Source organism: Lagopus muta, chromosome 1 (genome assembly GCF_023343835.1).
Source record: "Lagopus muta isolate bLagMut1 chromosome 1, bLagMut1 primary, whole genome shotgun sequence".
NCBI classification, from domain to species: Eukaryota; Metazoa; Chordata; class Aves; order Galliformes; family Phasianidae; genus Lagopus; species Lagopus muta.
In genome coordinates, this window is record NC_064433.1 from 12,807,917 (window position 1) to 12,827,203 (window position 19,287).

General features: G+C 38.2%; 1 protein-coding gene across 2 annotated transcripts in view; it reads right to left on the minus strand.

Annotated features, from left to right (window-relative positions):
* The window catches only part of RELN (reelin), a 268,188-nt gene that overhangs the window by 91,789 nt on the left and 157,112 nt on the right, over window positions 1-19,287 (minus strand). For both annotated transcript variants that reach the window (XM_048942412.1, XM_048942422.1), the window contains exons 11-16: window positions 15,633-15,778; window positions 9,338-9,489; window positions 6,604-6,716; window positions 4,881-5,089; window positions 1,854-1,982; window positions 796-905 (exon numbers count right to left, since the gene is read on the minus strand). In XM_048942412.1, the coding sequence (XP_048798369.1) occupies window positions 796-905; window positions 1,854-1,982; window positions 4,881-5,089; window positions 6,604-6,716; window positions 9,338-9,489; window positions 15,633-15,778 (859 nt within the window). The remainder of the gene's footprint in view (window positions 1-795; window positions 906-1,853; window positions 1,983-4,880; window positions 5,090-6,603; window positions 6,717-9,337; window positions 9,490-15,632; window positions 15,779-19,287) is intronic.

The window sequence follows — 19,287 nt, forward strand, 5'->3', positions numbered from 1 at the left end:
TACTTAACTATGTAATACTTCATATATCTAACAAAATAAATTCTGAATGTTGTTTACATAGTCCCAAAACATTTGAGGCTAAGGAGCAAGCTAAAAACTTTGCACCTGCTCACACTTAGTCCTTTCCTTCTTACTTATTTCTATTTTTAATACAATTTATGTATTTTATCACGTGTTCCTATTTATCTGTGCTTTAATTTTTTCCTATATTATCCTCTACAGTAAGTTTTATAATTATATGAATAACTATAAGCTCCTCTCAGTTTTTTACACCCATTTAAAAAAGAGGTAGGGGAAAAATCATTTCCTAAAGAAGACATAATCCCTGTAACAGATGGCCCTTCCCCCTTAAGACATTGTAAGCAATGTAAGTTTTGTCAATACTCTGGTAGCAGCACTGCTTTATGAAGGTCTTCTATATCCAGAAGGAAAAAATATGTCTCTTATGCTGTAACTGCTACTTAGGCTAGCACAGTATGTGTCCTTAATAGTACAGTGTAGTACCTATGTATGTCATTTGGCCTAAATATTAAGTGCTTGCCACCAAAACATTTTCCTGGAAAGCATTCAATTAAAATAATAATAATAATAAAGAATAATCTACTGGTCTATTGTCTTTTCAAAAGACAGAATTTCCCTCTAGCTTTAAATGCACTTGTTACTGAGTGAACATGAGAAGAAAACAAATTTAACAAACTGAGAATCGTGACCTCTGATTCTGGAAAATATTTTCTTGGAGCAGCATATAAAAATGCATTCTTCTGTTGTAGAATTATTGTGGATAAGAATACTGACTGTTATCGATTGCCCACATATTTCCGTGGATCGGCCCTGTTTGCCTCCAGCGAATCCTGGTGTCACTTGTTAGTGCTGCATTGGGAAGAGGAGTAGTTATTCGGTTCCACCTGAAATACACAGGACACAAATTCTGATGTTTTACCCCACTAGTTATTAAGTGATTGAATGTGTTTGCTTGCACTGCAAAAGCTTGGTGAGAATTTTTAATTCTAAAATCTGCTCAATGAATCAAGTAAGTTACTGCGGCTTTAGAAAGTATAAATGAAAATACAACAGAGCATGGCCTGCAATATTTTCACACAATATATGAATGTTAATTACTAGATTATAAAGCCCAGCAGTTTTCTTCCCCCTTTATGAATATCTGAAGTCAGTAAGGATCTTCACCTATATCACTATAGCAACTTCTCCATCCCAGTGAGTATCAACTAAATTGCATACTGAATTTAACCTTTCAGTGCAGCTGAATTCTGTTGGGTGGAAACCACTGGGAATGGAAAGCGGTTCTTCTTACGGTCACACCCATGGCTCCGAAGTTTTATGGAAGTTGGGAAGCCATAGGATGACAAGGTGGCACAGTTTCATTTCACAGTCAGAGCAGTACTGAAGATACTTCATCTGCTGAAGCACAGAGGATGCACTTCATTGTAACCCAACATCAGCATTCCAGGTGAGAAAATGTGTCTGAGGATGTAAATATGGTTTTGACTGATGGTTCCTCTGACCAAAAAGAAAACTTCTGCAGCTTTGACGGGGTATAACTTTTCTTTTAATTACCAGCATGCAGTCTTCCTCCCCCCCTTCCCCTTTTCTTTTTGTAATTTATCCATAGCATCAGGAAAAAAATATATTATTCAACAGAAGCAGTCTCATATTTTTCAAATTTCATTACTGGGCAGCCAGGAAGACCAGAACACTCCTCCCTTGCTGCGCTCAGCCGGTCAAAAATGAAAGATGATACAGGGTTGTGCGCTCTCCTTCTCCCTCCTGTCACCCATAATTCACTTCCTTCTCTAATCCTGCATCTCAGTTAGGATTGCAGAGAACACTCTCACCCGCTGTAGTTTTCAGAGGCGTAGACAGTGCTGTGGGGCAGATGGGGCCCAGCACATATCTCAGGCAGACACTCGGTGTGGAGCAGGGACCAGGAGCGGCCATGGTTGGTTGAAAATTCCAAGCTGACGCTGGTAACACAGTGAAGGAAAGAAAGAAGAAAGGCACTATGAGCATACCTGGCAAAGGCTGGCAAGCAGAAATACCACTACAGAGAAACCCCTCAATCTGAAATTATATTGAGTAGATCTTCACTATGAAAAATCCTGAAAATACAAACACAAAACAAATTTGACTTTAAAAAACAGACAACGGAGGACTCTCCTAGCCCTTACTCCTTGATTGGACACCATCTAGACAGTGTTTTTATGCATTTTTTAAGGTTGTTCTTATATCTCATCTAGAATCATACTGAGCATGGTTTCAAAAATAATGAGAAAACTTGGATAGAAATATGTGAGCACAGAAGTCTGATAATTGCCAGCTACTAATGGTGTTAAAATCAGTAGTTACTCATACTTTGGTTGTCTCTTCCCCTAACTCCATTGGATTCCTCCATGGATAAATGGATATCAGAATATCCAGATAAATGGATATCATGGATTTCCATGGATAAATGGAGATCAGAAGAGAACTATGGAACAGTGAGAATGGTCAGGTTTGGCACAGAACTGCAAGGGTGGAGGGAACCTGGGAAAGACCTCCTCCAAAAAAGCCCCAAGGGAGGCAGAGGCCCAGGAGATGCAGGAGCCTGCACACTGCTCAGCCACAATGGTCTTTGGAGGCTTTCTCTACATCACAGAGCCTGGAGCATTCAGCGGTAAGTTTTATGAGTCATAGGGTCGTAATTGTATGAGAAAACTCCATATCTTCCAGAAAAACCTGCTCTTCTCTGCTTTCCTAGACTAGCAGTAAACCCAAACATCTGTGTGCAGATAATGACACTAGAGAAGCAGAAAATCCATAAGAGCATCCACTGAGTCTATGGCAAAAGGTTATAAAATCCACACTTCTAGAAGTTCAGAAAATCATTTTTTAGAAAGCTATTACTAAAATTCTCTGTTCCCTTTTCCCTGCATATTTAGCAAAATAGTGTTTAGAACCTGGAGTATTAGCAAATGTTTAAATATCTTACATTCTGAAGCTCTTGAAAAAGTAATGTAAGAAATGCTGGTTTTATTAAGGACTTAGTATTCTACTAAGATACTCTTGCAATTTCAACCACATAATTAGCTTGTAATATTCTGTTTTATTTTAAGTAATATCAATGGAACATTATAAAAGTCATAATTCATAAATTCAGTACTAAATTATAACTTGTCCTTTTCATTACAATTTGCTGATAATATTACTTCATTAAAGTACACCATCACTGTGATATTTTAAGTGTGTATTGAAATATTTTACAGAGTTTTTGATTAATTCATTTAAGATTTAACCATTCTGATACCTTGGAGGGTTATATTTACTGAATATCTACAGAACAATTCTCTCACCTTTGCAGTAATGAAGGCATTACAAATGCTTTAGACCAGAAGGTAGGAAATGCTGCTGTATTTGGGAAATACAAATAGTGGTTATGGAAACCTAGTGGTTCTTTTGTTACGAAGAAACTAATATTTCTTAATATATACTAATCCACATTTGATAACAGAATATTTAAGATGGAGACTTTGTATACAGTATGCTTAAAGCTAGGAGCGTTTGCAGTCAGAGTTTTCACATTCTATGTTCCTGTCTTCCCTTCCTATCACAAATAAGTGTGATGCCTTCAGTTTTGCTGCCTCTTGAATTCTGCTGCCCTGCATGGCTGCTAGGACTGAAAATAAATAATGCAGCTCTTTCCAGATGGAAGAAGATGCCATGGGGCATGGATGTGGAAGCATATGTAGACATCTACTTTGAATTCTTGGCTCTTACTCTGAAAAATATATGAAGCAACTTAAACCTCATAAAATATCAGGATAAATAGTCTCATATCTATATAGGGCTAAGGTGATGGTGACTGTGAAGGAAATTCTATTAATTGAGATCCCAACACAGAATTATAGAATCCTAGAATGGCTTGGGGTGCAAAGGGACCTTAAAGATCATTCAGTTCCGATTCACCTTGCCAGTATTGCCTCCCACCAACTCAGGCTGCCCAGGGCCCCATTCAATCTCCAGGAATGGAGCATCCACAGCTTCTCTGCACAGAGAATCAATAGTGATGGCAGGCAAAATAGCAAGAACATCGTCCATAAAGATATGGCTCCAGAGTATTGGACTGGACATTAGGGAAAGATTTTTGTTCATACATGTCTCCCAGAGAAGTTAGGTGATGTCCATCCATGGAAGTTTTCAAGTCATGGATAGGCAACGCCTTGTCTTACCTGACTTATACTGTCAGTAATCTCATTAGGTTTCACTAAATCTGAGAAAGTCACTTTCCACAAACATTTCTATGATTTTATAAAACACAAAGAAGCAAATGACTTCATTCTTTCTCTTTCACTTCCCCTTAACTTCATTGAATGTCTCAAGGAAGTGAAGCTAACAAAAGAATTTTTTGGTCAGGCTGCAAGCAGTGAGGTTCTCACACTGGTGGCATTCAAAGACAAGTGCTATTTATCACCACTCTTACAAGAATTATTTATGCTTGTGGCATGAATAATATTCTTTAGGTCGGTAGGCTGCTGTCTTTAACACCTTCCACTTTAATTAAGAAATGAATCCAATAGCCATTAGAAACTGGAGTAAACATCAGTTTGAAATCATAGGCATATTTCAGAATAATGGACTACAGAAAGTATACTTTGACCTGGGGGGCTATTCAATAGACTCTTTATTGCATGGGAGATATATCAGCCTGGGCCTGTGGAAATCAGGAGAAACATTCACTTTTGAGCAGCCTATACTTGTCATTAGTTGGCTTCATTCTTTCTGAGAAAAAAAAAGCAAATCCCCACAAATACACAAGTGGATTCTGTAAAAAAAAAAAAAAGGCACCAGAATACTGATAATTGAAAGAGAAACCTTGCTTGTTGTACCTGTTACCGGGTTGAAATGTTCCACAACCCAAATTGATGGAAAACTGGATCATGTGAGTCACTGTGGAAGGGAGCACTGGAAGGACATGGAAGTAATCCACAGCCCAGACATTCCTGTTGTGGCCTTGGTGACTCTTCTGTTTCAAGCAAAACTTGGTTGCTGGAGTCTGCAGGTCCGGACTAATGACAACAGAAACCAAAGATGGAACCTTTAAAAGAAATTAAATCAGGCTTAAATAAAAGAAGTAATATGAAAAAGGCTTACATGGAAAAGTCCTTTTTAAAATAGAGAAGTGGATTCAAATACGCTGAATGAAACATGCCCATTTCTCTCCTTGTTTGTTAACTTTTCTTCATCTTGCAGTCTCTCAGCTCACAGAACAAATGCAGTGTAACGTGAGAAGAAAGTAACGGTGTGAGTGAGTTCACGACAAGTGTGGGGAGGATGTAATGCTAAAATAAATGAAAGCATTGCTTTATGAAGCCCAGCCTTTGTCCGAAAGGAATGCAATTAGACCTTTATTATGTTAAAGGAGGATGTCAGCTTTAAGACTGCTTGCTTTAAAAAAAGGTTCACAATGAATTCAGCGTAATTTCAGATCCTGTCTCTCCCTGAATTCTCCAATTAATGTTTTATTATTTTAAAATTATGGTTTCCTTAGTTTTGAAAAAGTCCTACCCTGTGTTTCACACAGAGCCAGGAGAGGAGGGAAACTATGTACAATGAAACAATGCAAATGACTCAACCAAACAAAGGTCAAACCCTGCTGTAACTATAAACATCACTTTTCTAAATGATACAGTTACAGTGAAAATGCACATGGATCTGTGGCTAAAATCAGCTGTATATGTACCACCAAATTTCCTCCACAATATATAAAGACATTGCATTTGAAACTGTAACACATCCACATGAGCATGCGTTACATGTGTATTTGTACACTGATTTTTGCTCTGTCTCAAAAGGGCACACTACTGTATTTAAAATGGAAAGAAAATGTATAAAACATGTCATTTTCTGTGCCAGGTGCAGGAAAGGCAAGCAGGCATTCCTGAATAACTTTCCTCCCAGCCACTGAGCCCACCAGGACTGACCCACTCAGGACAAAGCTCCTGCACATTGGACTGTGGCTGGCAGGACCCTGAACGGAGAGAAGAGAAATTATTGGTGAGGGGAAGTAATCAGCACAGTTCTCAGCTGATGACTGAGTGTTGTTGCCTGTTGCCCATTTGCCTGTTATCCTAGCTCTAGCCAACATGCAGCACTGCTCAGCAACAACCAAAGATCTGTGTTGCAAAGGCATCCTTTCACCGCAAGAGCTGTGTATGAATAATATGATGGGGAAAGTCGTATTTGCCCATGTGGAATTCAACATACAACACCAATGATATGGCTTAAAAATAGATCACAGAATCAGAGGCTTTGGAAGGGATCTCAAGAGATCACTGTGTTCAACCTCCCTGCTAATGCAGGTTCCCTACAATAGATCGCACAGGTAGGCATCCAGATGGGTCTTGATTATCTCCATAGAAGGAGGCTTCACAACCTCTTTGGACAACCTGTTCCAGTGCTCCATCACCTTTATCGTAAAGAATTTCTTCTGTATGTTTCTACAGAACCTCCTATGTTCAAGTTTTAGGCCATTACTCCTCATCCCATCACTGCACACCTCTGAGATTGATTTATCCATCCTATCCATCTACTTTGTTTAAGGTGATTTACCTTGTAAGCAGCATAGGTCAGAGCATCAAGAACTATGTGTTCCCTCCTGCCTTCAATCTTGGCATAAAGGATGACATCATTTTCATGGGATTCTCCAGAATCACAGGTGCCCCCTATACAAACACACATTTAAGGGAGAAAAAAATTAACCTAGGTCCTTGTTATTGGAAAGTGGGATTGTATTACACAGACAAACTTACTAAAATAACTACTATCAGATGTTGTTTAACTCAAGAAACAAAACAAGACAAGGCCTAAGGACATATTGTATAAGAGCTACTTGATCTGATACACCATGTCAGAGATCAAGGGAGTTGACAATTATGAAAACCTCAAGCAGCTCTCCTAATCTGCTTATCAAAACAATTTAAATAGAAAATGCTATGGCTAGAACAATATTTTTATCAGTATTTTTCAAATCCTGTTTATGTAGAATATGTTCTGCTTTCTGAGTTCTTGCCTGTTTGAAGGAGATCAGCAAACTGCTACTTAGTACTCACACCGTGCATTCACACACAATATACGAGGGCCTCAAACAATTCTCATCTGATAGTTTGGCAGCTGAGAATTTGCTCTCAGTAGGAAAGGGGAGAGACTGCTGCAAATCTTACTCATTGTGCTGCTTCTTCTATTGTCTATACCATATCCTAAATAGAATGAATTGAATCTATTATGATACAAAGAATGTGCGTGATATGGTAATCTCACTGGAATGAGGCAGGATTTCATGTAGTTTCATTTGGTAGAATCTAAAAACACTTAATAACCTTCTCTGGAAGAGCACATACATTGGCAAGTTTGTGCAATGAGTATGACATAATAGTTACAAAATGGACATCACCAAACTAGTCAGGTGTTCTGGAAAATATTTTTAAAAGAGAATATCTGTAACTGAAACAGGAAGCCTGTCATTTTCCTGTGCACCATGGGTATCACAGGTATTGAAAAAAAAAGCAGCAAAAAACAGGATGAGGAAGTTTCCTTGAACTATCCATAAAGTAGGAAGGTTGTATAAACAAACTACTTTCTCTACGTCTTTTCACTAAAGATGCCCAGTTCCTGGAATGGGATAGGCAAAGCAATCTAGAATCTAGATAATCTAGATAAGATGTGCATTCTTTTATGCTTATTATACTGCAGTAAGAAATATCCACGTGTTCATTCAAATTCTCTGCTTGCTGGAGCGTTTAAACTGTGATCTACTTAATGTACGAATACAACAAAATTTCATTTTCTAATGAAAACACACTATTCTCTGTGCCTGTACGTGCTGACAACTTCTCCTCTAGGTTCAGAAGGTTGAGCAAATTTCTTTCCTGTTTCTCTTGCAGGTGTTGTAATGCTTGGGAGAACTGGCAAATAGCATTCTTTTCTTCCTGTGTGTTATTGGTAATTCACGTAACACAGAGGAGATGTGGAACCATTTAGAGCCATAACATGAGGCCTTCCACTCATTAAATACAGGTTGTTATTTCTTGTTGTTTCAGAAGGTAGCTTCTGGAGGTCATAAGTTTAGTATCTGCTTCCTCCTTTATTATTTTATTATTCTCTACCTTTAAACAAAAATCCTCACCTATTCTAAACATGGTGTTGAGAGAATAACATAATGCAATTTCCTTTATGTGCAAAATAAAAGTTGTGGAAAAACACTGTAAGGTACTGAACGATAGCCACAATGTCCATAGTAATTCTGGTCAGTTACAACACCAAACTAATGCAGTTGTACTGATCACAGCAGTGGGAAGAAGGAATGATAGCACAAGTTTGCTCCTAGATGCTTTTTTAGCCCTAGTAAATTACTGAAGTTGCACTTCATTCTAAAAGAAAGGTCCAGAGAAGATGCTAGCACCACATCAGTTCTTTCCACAAGGGATGACGCCTTTTCCAAGGCTATAATGGTCAACGGTGTGTTTAGTGCACAAGAGATGAATCTCACCCTGGGTAAATAAATCAGAACAAAATGCTTTTGAATACAGTAATAAACTAAGGGCTTTTGAGTGGAAGGTGCTCTAGCAGGTTGTGGCTGTCCAAGTCTCCAGTTAAATCTGCCAGCACTACGTTGACTTCTCAGGTTCTCTTGGACACCACCAGTAGCAACAACAACCTGTGTTTGCATTGTGAGCCCTGCTTGAGGACTGAAAAAGTGTAAGCCCACAACTATGTGTGCAGCAAGTGTGTAAGCTTCGTTTTATATAAAGGGATATCCAACCCATGCAGTCAGTGGAGTCCAGAGAATAGCTCAGCTGGTCTAGCATAAGTGACTCATGTTGAACCAAATGCATTTTTTCAGTAACTTTACTGATCACATTTCTAATTACAGAGGAAAACTAGACACTCACCTCACATGGAGACACCTTCATGTAGCTGTTTTAATCTGGAACTAAATGTCTATACCAGTCAAAATGGCTACATATATCCATGGAAAAAGAAGTCTATTAAGGACTACTAAACCCAGAATGCCCCATCTTGCTAAGAAAGGTCTGCAAGTCAGTGATATCTGGAAGAATATTTTTAGGAGGGCTATTTGTGTGCTCGCCATGTTTTCACATTTCTGTGAATGTCAGAAGAGCAGACCCTCAGTCCAAGATTTGTCTGTCTTACATCCTTGTAGGCACATAACTGTGATGAATCTGAGCCATCCTTTTCCAAGGAGTGTTTAAAATATTTCTTACATGCATTGTGAAATCTAAATCTCACATATCCCACTTCTATTTTATCAAGAATACACACTTACCCATACTGAAATAAAATCGTAAGTTCCCATATCCAGTAGTGTCCATGTACGGAGTGCATATTTTTCTTTCTCCATCTCTGAGAAATACCACAGATGAGCCAGACTCCAACGTCCCACACTCAGTACCAATGACAGCACCTAGTATGTCCCACCTGGAGAGGTCAACAGTGGGCAGAGAATGTGCAGTGTTACAGATAAACTCAAACAAAACAAAAGGAGTTCATTTGTATAGAAAGCAGTACCTGCTGCTACTGTTAGAAAGTAGAATAAAATCACAACACAGTGCACTTTTCAAAATCAGGTAATGAGAAATGTACTTGCTTATTCAATATTAGTTTTTAAATTCAGTCTAAAACAAAACTAATATAAATAATAAACAAGTTGGTAGAAAAGTTAAAATTACTAAAAAAATTAAGCTTTTAATGCTGTTACCAAAAAAAAAATTTAGTGTTGTTCCATTACTTCATTATTTTTCTGGCATGAAAATGTTTAAAACACGTTCTGTTTTAAAGACATACGTACACTATATATTGTGTAATAGAATGTTTACAGACGAATGAAACATGAAAAAGCACGTCTTCCATATCTACTATGCCAGCCATTAAATATGTAGGCAATAACAAAAAATGCTCTTTTCATCTTCTTGAGTGTTTAGGGTTACACTTTTAACAAATACATGAGCAGAGAATGAAACAAAAATTGCTGCGTTTCTTCTAATGTGCGATGAGATGATCAAAGTCAGTTTTCTTCTTATTTTTTATTCAGTGATAATTAAAAGAGCTGCTGCAGAATTTTTCAATTGAATATTTCTATTGAAACTGTTTTCATCATGAAAACTCTGGTTTCTTTAAAGCTTGATTAAAATATTTCGATAGAAACTTGAAAAATTGTACATTATTTTGGTCTAATACATCATTATTCATATTGAAGTTTTACTTAATAATGAAGTATTTTAAAGATATAAGGCAGTAAAGCAATGCAACATTTAGAATCATTAATATCTGATAATCCAATCATTTAGAGTGATTCAGAGAATGAGAAAACGTTTAAGATTTGAAGTCTTTGAGGGATGACAAAGCCATTTCCTGTCCACTTCTAGCAGAAACAATCTCTACCACCAGTGCGGAGTAGAAAGATTTCAAAAACTGCCATTTCAACAGTTTAGCAGTCAGCTTATCAATTTAACCATTCACACTATTTCAAAATGTATTTTTAGATCTTCTTAAGAGCTGCCAGTTTTCTTACTGACCTAAGCTGTGACAGACTAACAATGTGCCTGCTTGAAAATCCTCCTTTAAAACTGCCAGTCATTTACAAAGGAATTAGCAAGATTAGCGTCACTGTAAAGCTTTTATGACACAAATATAAATATGTTAATGGCAGCAGAGTTTAACCTAACCCTATTTTATTTGTGCAGACATTTTAAAGGTAATGTGCAATATAATCAAAATACAATTTTGAAAATGGGTCTCTTGGGCCAAAGACAAGCACAGAATAACATGGCTGTGCTTACTTTAACTTACATGACAAAATCTCACAATGCTCCATTGATCTTTTGTATGCTCTATTTAGCTCAATTAAAACAGCCTCTTTGATGACCCACGAAACAACTTGAGGTCATGAATGATGCAGATCATGGAGGTTTCCTGGGATCCTTTCCTTTTAGGCAGCATTATAATGGAAACTAGAAAGTTCTACAACATAAAATAACTGCCTCTTACAGAAAAATAAATGAAAACAATGTCTGTAAAGATAAATAGAGATCTTTTGGTGATGACATGACAGAGATGCAGATCTTCTTGATTGAACAGTGCATTTGGATACATTTATCCCTTACATGACTGTTGAAATTCTTCTCTACATAGATAAATTTAAATTAGATTTAATGAGCACGGACATTCGAAGTAGCAGTACGTGTGCTAGAGGCACCAGAGATATCTCTGTCCTCAGATACTGCATCCAAGCCTGGAGTACCCAGCACAACAAGGATGCAGAGCTGTTAAAGAGGGTCCAGAGGAGGGCTTTGAAGATATGCAGAGGGCTGCAACACCTCTCCTGTGAAGGAAGATCAAGGGAACTGGTCTTGTTCAGCCTGAAGAAGAGAAGGCTCCAGGGAGATCTGGAGCCTGCAGCCTTCCAGTACTTGAAGGGGGCTTACAAACAGTAGGGAAACTGACTTTTTACGTGGGCAAACAGTGATGGGATAAGGGGGAATGGCTTTAAACAAAAAAGGGGAGATTTAGGTTAGATGTTAGGAAGAAATTCCATACGCAGAGGGTGGTGAGGCACTGGCACAGCTGACCAGAGAAGATGTGGATGTCCCATACCTGGCACTGCTCAAGGTCAGGTTAGATGGGGCCCTGGGCAGCCTGATCTGCTGGGTGGTAGCCCTGCCCATGCAGGGGGCTGAGACTGAATGAGCTCTAAGGTCCCTTCCAACCTAAGCCTTCCTATTCCATTATTCTATGTTGGGAATGTAAAAAGTACTAATCACTCTGAATAATAATAAGCTTCTCTGCCCTCAGTGTTGGGCTTTCAGATGTCTCACCTCAGAGTGCTTTTGGCACAGAGCAAAATGGGGATAATCCACATGTGAGCTTCCCTTTGCTCTCTCATATGAGGGGTGCTTTTGCTTTTTTCTTTGAGAGGAAGGTGAGGCAGGCAAAGCTACCTGCAGCTGTCCCTGTTCATACACAATGTCCTCAATGACATATTTTTCTCTTGATACAGATATTTCCTACAGTGCAAAATGAAAGAAGGGAAGAGAGGCACAATCCACCAAGTCACCATGTTATTTATACCAAAGAAGAAAAGAACCCTTATTTACTAATGAACTCTGTAAATAGAAAAGTCAATAGTGGAGTACACTGTATTAGGTTGATCTGGAGTCTTACACTGCAGGGCAGTAAGGCTCCTTCCACTTTATATTATGATTACTAAACATACTTAGGTTGCTCCAAAAAGAACACTTCCTATTTATTTCCATGGAAACCACAATAGATACAGAAAGCACAATAACACTTTGATAGAGCAAATTTTCACCAACAGAACACTATTTTTCAACATAGTCACCATCATTATCTGTGCATTTTTGCCAGTGATGAACAAGAGCCTATATGCTATGCTTGTAAAAATCTGCACCAGAGGTTACCCATTATGATGCTATGATGGTGTTGTAGCTAGGAAAATGTTGCCCACTCAGTGCATTTCTGATCAGCCTGGACAGATGGAAGTTGAAAGGCATTGAATCCAGACTACATGGTGGTCCAGCCAAGATTGGCAATGTGCTCCACAGTCTTCAAACTGGCATGGAGCCTGGCATTATCATGTTGCAAGGTTGTCTTTTTCTCTGGCCTGACTCTGGAAGTTAGTTCCTTCAGCTTAGACAGTGTTGTGGTGTAGCAGACAGAGTTGATGGTTTGTCCATGTTCCAGGAAAGTCAGGATCACTCCTTTCCTATCACTTTTTGCAGGTTGTGTCCTGAATTTTTTTTTTTTTTTTTAAATGGGATTTCACACTCCAAGGACTGCTGTTTTGACTGTGACTCATAGTGGTGGCACCACATCTCATCACTGGTAATGATGAGATCCAGGGAACTTTCACCTTCAGCCTGGTATTTGTTCAGTAGGTCCTGACAAACTGCATGTGGTGTTCCTTCTGTTCCTGTATGAACATTTGTAGGAACAATTTGGCACAAACACTGCAGTATTCCAATGTTGCCACCATCATTTCTAGTGCACTGATGTTGACATTCAGTTCTGTACACAGTTCCATGATTATAATTCTCTGATTCTTGTGGATGAGCTGATCAAAACAATCTTCATATTGTGCTGTGACAGCTGTGCATGGCAATCCAGAATGTGGTTTGTTTTTCACATTACTGTCACCACTGCTGAAACATACCACTCACTATGCTCACATCCTCTGGTTGGTCTCTGTAAATGTTCAGCAAGCACTCCTGAATGTCAATGAGTGCAATTTTTACATCATGGAGGAATTCAATAAAACACCTTTGCTTCACCTGCACTTCCATGTCAGACACCATTTTGCCAGACTGCCCTTCTGCTGCCATCTATCACACAGCAACAACGTGTAATGGAATATTGGTGGGAAGGTTCAACCTCTACTGCTATGTCATCAACATTCACTTCTGATTAAGATTAGGGTTAGGGTTAGGATCAAGATTATTATGGGCTAACATCATAAAATGGGGGGGCATTATTTTCAGAGCAGCCCTCAAACACTCTGCAACTCTTGAGTATCAGAAATGACATAGGAACAGGGAATTTGGGTCGGAAAATGTTGACTACCTTTAATAAAAGTTTTTGCAAAGACATAGTTCTTGAGGAAAGATCTTCTGATCCCATGAAGAGTTTGTGAGCAGAGATGCAGGAGGCTGAATATCCAGTTTGGATGTCAGAGAGAGATGCTTTACTTCTGCTCCACCCTGTTGCCAGCAGAGGTGGACATGGAATATTTTATACCCCAGGAATCTGTTGTCTTTGCTAAACTATTTCCCTTTTATTTTGAACAACATCCTGAAAAGCCTATTTTCTTTCCAATACAGAAAACAAACCACCAGTCTTCTAAATCTTACACTTTTTCACAAAACAGAATTTTTATTTTCTGCTCAGGCCTGCTGTGGATAATTGCACCTTGTAATCTGTTCTTCATGTGACAGTTTCAATACAGTGAACAATATTTAAAATACAGTTCAAAGAGCATTCAGAAATTTTTCTCTAGGAAGAAATCAAGGAAGCACTTGTATTTACAGTTCTGTACAATTCCCAAAACAAAGCCCCACAGAAATGGTGCAAGAGGGACAATGTTAATTAGTTTTATATGATGAAGTTGCTTTCTGTAACCTCAACAGAATTCAGTGTTTGCTTATTCATGACTGCATGTGATATAAGCCTCTGTTCCTATAGCAACAGTAGAAAAAAAGAAGTTTCACATACAGAATAAAATTTGAAAATAAAAAAGTGTTTTTTTTTTTTTTTTTTTTAAATTTGAAAATTAAAAAACAAAATCAGGATCAAGTTCCTGTGAATGGGATGCAAGAAGTATCTGCCCTGCTCCCGGCTGAGAGCAGTGGTAGCTGCAGCTGGAGTCTGATGCTGCGTGAAACCCAAAATGTATTATTTGCAGAAACTGTGCACTTTGTCACTTTGGTACAAATAACTGACTTCAAGATTTGTACTCAAGTGCAGAACTACTGTAATTTTTTTTATAGTTTACTAATTATCAAGGAAGGAGGAGCCCTGATTAGGAACCACTGAAAAAGAGGAGCCTGGCTCGAATTAACTGCTACCTGGCCCAGCAGAGCAAGGAGCTATAGGCAGGGCAGATGTCCTGAGGTCACATACACATCCTGCTTTTTCAAGATGGAAACAGACTGAGACAACATCTCAGATATATCCCACATGGTCACCTAACACATAGCACATACATATGCATTTTATTTGCTTGAAATTGCTGAAAGGACATAGCAACAATAGTTCAGCATCCAGCACGTCCTGGGCTGGTTCGCCAAACTGCGAAGGAGTCCACGAGGAATACTGTTTCTGTAAGTCCCAAATAATCCAAGTGTTTACAGCTTGCATTAGAACGTATTTCTCAAACAGTGCTCTTTGCTTTCAGCACAGCACAAACAGCATTTGAATCAGTTGCTAATGATCTGAAGTACTTTGTAGGTTAAAACCAACATTCAGCAGAGACCGCTAAACCAGTAGTGTGTGTTTCTCATATCTCAGGGATTACAGCCACTACTGGAATTCCTTTTCTTAAAAATAAAAAAGAATTAAAACCATATTGAAGTTTTTATTTTCTTTTTATTTGGTCAGAATTTATGCAGAATTTTGAGTATACAAAATGACAGAATATAAAGTTGTAGCTCTTTACCAGGCCACTTTTATTTTTGAAAAGCTCACTTATGTTTCAGTAAAAGTGGCATGACTTCCTATGGTGCTGTCCTGGATGGGCTGCCAAAGTGTGGCCCACAGCAGCTGCAGGGAGAGGCTGAGTTTGGGAGGAATCTGATTTGATACAGATTGTTAGCAGCTCTCATGTGCAACAAAAGACATTTCAAAAAATGTCATGCAAGCACAATTTTTTTCATTGAAACACTGAAAATTTTGGTGACAGAATGGTCAGGAGGCTGTTCCGTCTGGGCTTTCCTGACTTGCTTGTCCCAACATCTCCAATTATTTGTTACGGTGTTGCTATTTCTCCTAGTAACATCTACCCAGCTTCCCAGTCCCTGGCACAGAGCTCCCAGCCCTTCCCAGGCACTCACCCTTTGGGCTGGCTCTCAAATTCTTCTGCCCACTGCTCCTGGGCATCCTCTGTAGAAAGGTCCACATCCCGAGTTGTGGCAAAATTGAACTCACTGCCTTCTGTCCCATGGAAATAGATGGAGTTTCCATCTGATTGGCAGCTGTGCTGTAGACAAAAGGAGCACAGAGTAGGGGATGTTACAGTGGTTGGCAAGGGCAGCTATCCTGCTCACACACCACCTGAGCTCAGAGCAAGCTGCAAATTAACAAATGACTCACTAATGTCTCAGATGAAATACAGACAACGAATGGACCATCACCTTTCCTCTTTCTTGGCCTACCCCAATGTGATTGTTTCCCAACCTCATATCTACTTCCCTACAAATGCACTTCAAACCATTGTGAAATTGTGTTTGCTTAGAAAAGACATGTACCAAACCTTTGTGTGTTTATTTCTATTTTAAAGCCAAGCTATTATGTCTGCCTTGGACCAGTAATCACAACTGTGTGTACAAATAACCTTAATATCACTATTGATATGGATATTTTGTTGGTTGAAGTTTCATGCTGTGAAACATGTCAGATCTTCATGCTTGAATTTTTTCAAGCAGAGGTATTTGAAGGTAAAATTGCTCTGCAATGCCATATAGCAAACTTCAGGGCTGACATGTATGAGTGAAAAGACTGCTGTAATTTTATGCAAATAGCACAGCAAATAGCTATGTAGGCAAATAGCTCTTGTAACATGTTGATCACAGGGTGCTGAGTCTGCCTGCGTGAACATGTCTGCTTTTCATATTGCATTTCTGCATAGATGATTTCAGCAGCATGAAATGAAGCCCCACATCTGCTCAAACTGCCCTGACCACCACAGCACTCCGTATAGAGCCTTTGAATAGGTCATATTGCATGTAGACTACAAAATGGCATGTAGGTTACAGTATGGATTGTCTTCTTTTGCCAGTACTACTCTCACCCTCATGTCTATCTGATAAATTGGTAAGTCTCTGGAATTTGCATGGTTGAAAGGGGTACTAAAGAAGCTCTACCTGTCCTTAACACAGACAACTTGGTATTATATTGAATTGTTCATATTAAAACAAATTCTGACAGAAGTGATCATTATCTCAAACACTTCTTTAGAAAATCTGGTCACATTAGAATTATGAGCTGAAATAAGAAATGACTAATTAGACTAATTCTCCTTTCTTGCCACAGTTCAATATCTGAAAAAGAAATACAATAATGCCAAATTGCTTTGACCTTTTCAGCACCATCTATACAGTCTGCTCTTGTCTCTGAACTCCTTCAGAAGTCACCAAGGGAAAGTGTGGTGATCACCTCATCTGTGTTTAAAAAGGTCATGGCAGTGCCACAAAAGTTAATAATTAAATTTTCGGTAAAAAAGAAATGCAGCAAGAAGCAAAAAACTGCCCAGTACACCTTTATCTATGTGATTTTAAGAGAAAAGTACAAAATGCTGCATTATGTCTATTCCTCTTTTCACTTGTCATTGCAAAAAAACATAACTGAAATTCTTCTGTTGATAATTTTTAAATGCTTGCCTGTAACTTAGCAATTAAACTTATACTTAGGAATGAAATGTGAATTCTTCTAGAGGTGTCTACTCTTTATTAGAAAAAAAAAAGTTATGTACTTCAAATCTGATCTGAATGTAAAGACTTTCTGGCCTTCATCTGTATGACAACAGCTCTGCACTTAATAGCTCTGACAAAATATCACTTGAAGACACCCACTGTCTAAGCGTAAGGACTGTTTCAAGTGATAAAATAAACAAATCCATCCTAAAGCATTTGTCTTCTACATGAAAGTCAAAACAATAGCAAGATGCTGCAGTGCTGAGAAATTATCAGAAATTACATAGATTTTGTCACAATTATACTTACTCTATGGTTATAAAAATATTTTATAACTAGAAAAAAATAGTGAAACAGTTTTATATTTTATCTCAGTTTGAAAAACAGTGTGTACCGTGCAGTTATTTGTAACTAAGAAATGGCTTTTGTTCACTATTTTGCATTAATGCTCATAGGTATTGCTAATATCAGAATTCTAAAAATAATTTTGCTCCTTGGTTTTCAGAATACTCTGCTTGCTGAACAGGAATGAAATAGCCTTCATCTGTCAATCAATCTACCACAAAACCCCTATTATCTTCAAGCAGCCAAGTGAATACAAGAGAAATAAATATTTGGGCTAAAACTTCTGATAATTCAAATTTATAAGTAACCTTTCATCTCTTAATAAACAAATAGACCCTATGGAACTAGCAACGTACAATTGCAACGTACAATTGCACAAAAGCTTTGGAAAATCCTTTGTAGGCTGTACTTATTTCTCAGCTACTCATTTATATGTAAGTGTATACTTGATATTGGGACATGTCGTTAGTAATCTTTTGCTGATTAAAGCCACCTATTAAAATACACAAAACAGATATAGGCCTGTTATCATTTCACTTGGTATGTCCTTCTGCTGTCTAACAGTATTTACCAAAGTGTCTGGTAGTTTCCACTTAGTTTGTCAACATAAATCAATGGGCAGCTTGGCAAAAGGGCAAATATGTAATTATGTATAGTTGTGTACAATCAGCATTTTATGAATGCTCAAAAGGATACAGAAGCATCACTTATTTCATTAATTCTATAAAATTACCTTTATGCTTTGTAAAAAGCTACACAAAATCAATGAATATGTATTTTTATGCTGATTTTATGTGTTAATTAACCACGTAACATATGGCTCAAATCAACCTCTGACCAAGTTAGCTTTGAACCTCATGTGAAACAGCTCTGCAGAGGAAAAGTTCAAACTGGAATTTAACTGCTTTTGTTATTCTACACAACAACAAAAACAGTCATAGAAGCTCATTATCTTTAAAGGAGGTAAGAAAGACGCTCAGAACACATGCAAAGCTTCTACCAAAGTTCTGAGAGAAGGCCATTGTTTTCTTTTTGCTCAGTACCACCATTTGGGACCTTAAGGGCATGCCGATGGGAGAGAAGCACCCACCTGCATGAGCTGTACCTGCATCCTCTCCCAGCTGCCAGCCACATCTCCCTGTCTTTATAATCATCACCCTCCGGGTCACCCTTAGCTCCCTGCTTCCATCTTTTCCTTTTCATTTTCCAAGCAGTTTCTGTCTGTTGCTGCTTTTACTGCTCTTTTTCACCCAACGGGCTGCAGGGGGGGGCAAACAACATCAAAATCTTCCAGAGGCAAAGGAAGCTCCAAAAGAGTTGATTCCTTGTTGGCATCACTCCCAACTACCTCATCAGTCCTGTTCAGCATCCAAGAGGCTGCTGATTGCTGGATTATTTTGTGGTTTTGCAATAGAGTTTGAACAGATCAGAGTCTGAACTGAAACCATGAGACTCATTTTCTCTTGGGTTCAACCCACAGTTTGAATCCAAGACTTTAGTAATGAAGAACTCAAGTACTGTGCTTTTTCCTGAATTAATGACTTTACACTTCCAGTGGTAAACTGTTCAGTTTTGAAGGACTAAATTTCACAGGTTTCTCTTTTTTTTTTTTAATTTAAAAAAAAAGGTGATTAAAAAAAAAGATTTTTTTATCTGAAATCAACATGTACTCTTTTTTGAAACTAATGCAATTAAGTTCTTTCCTAAATTGGAGATACTGCAGATCTCTCTT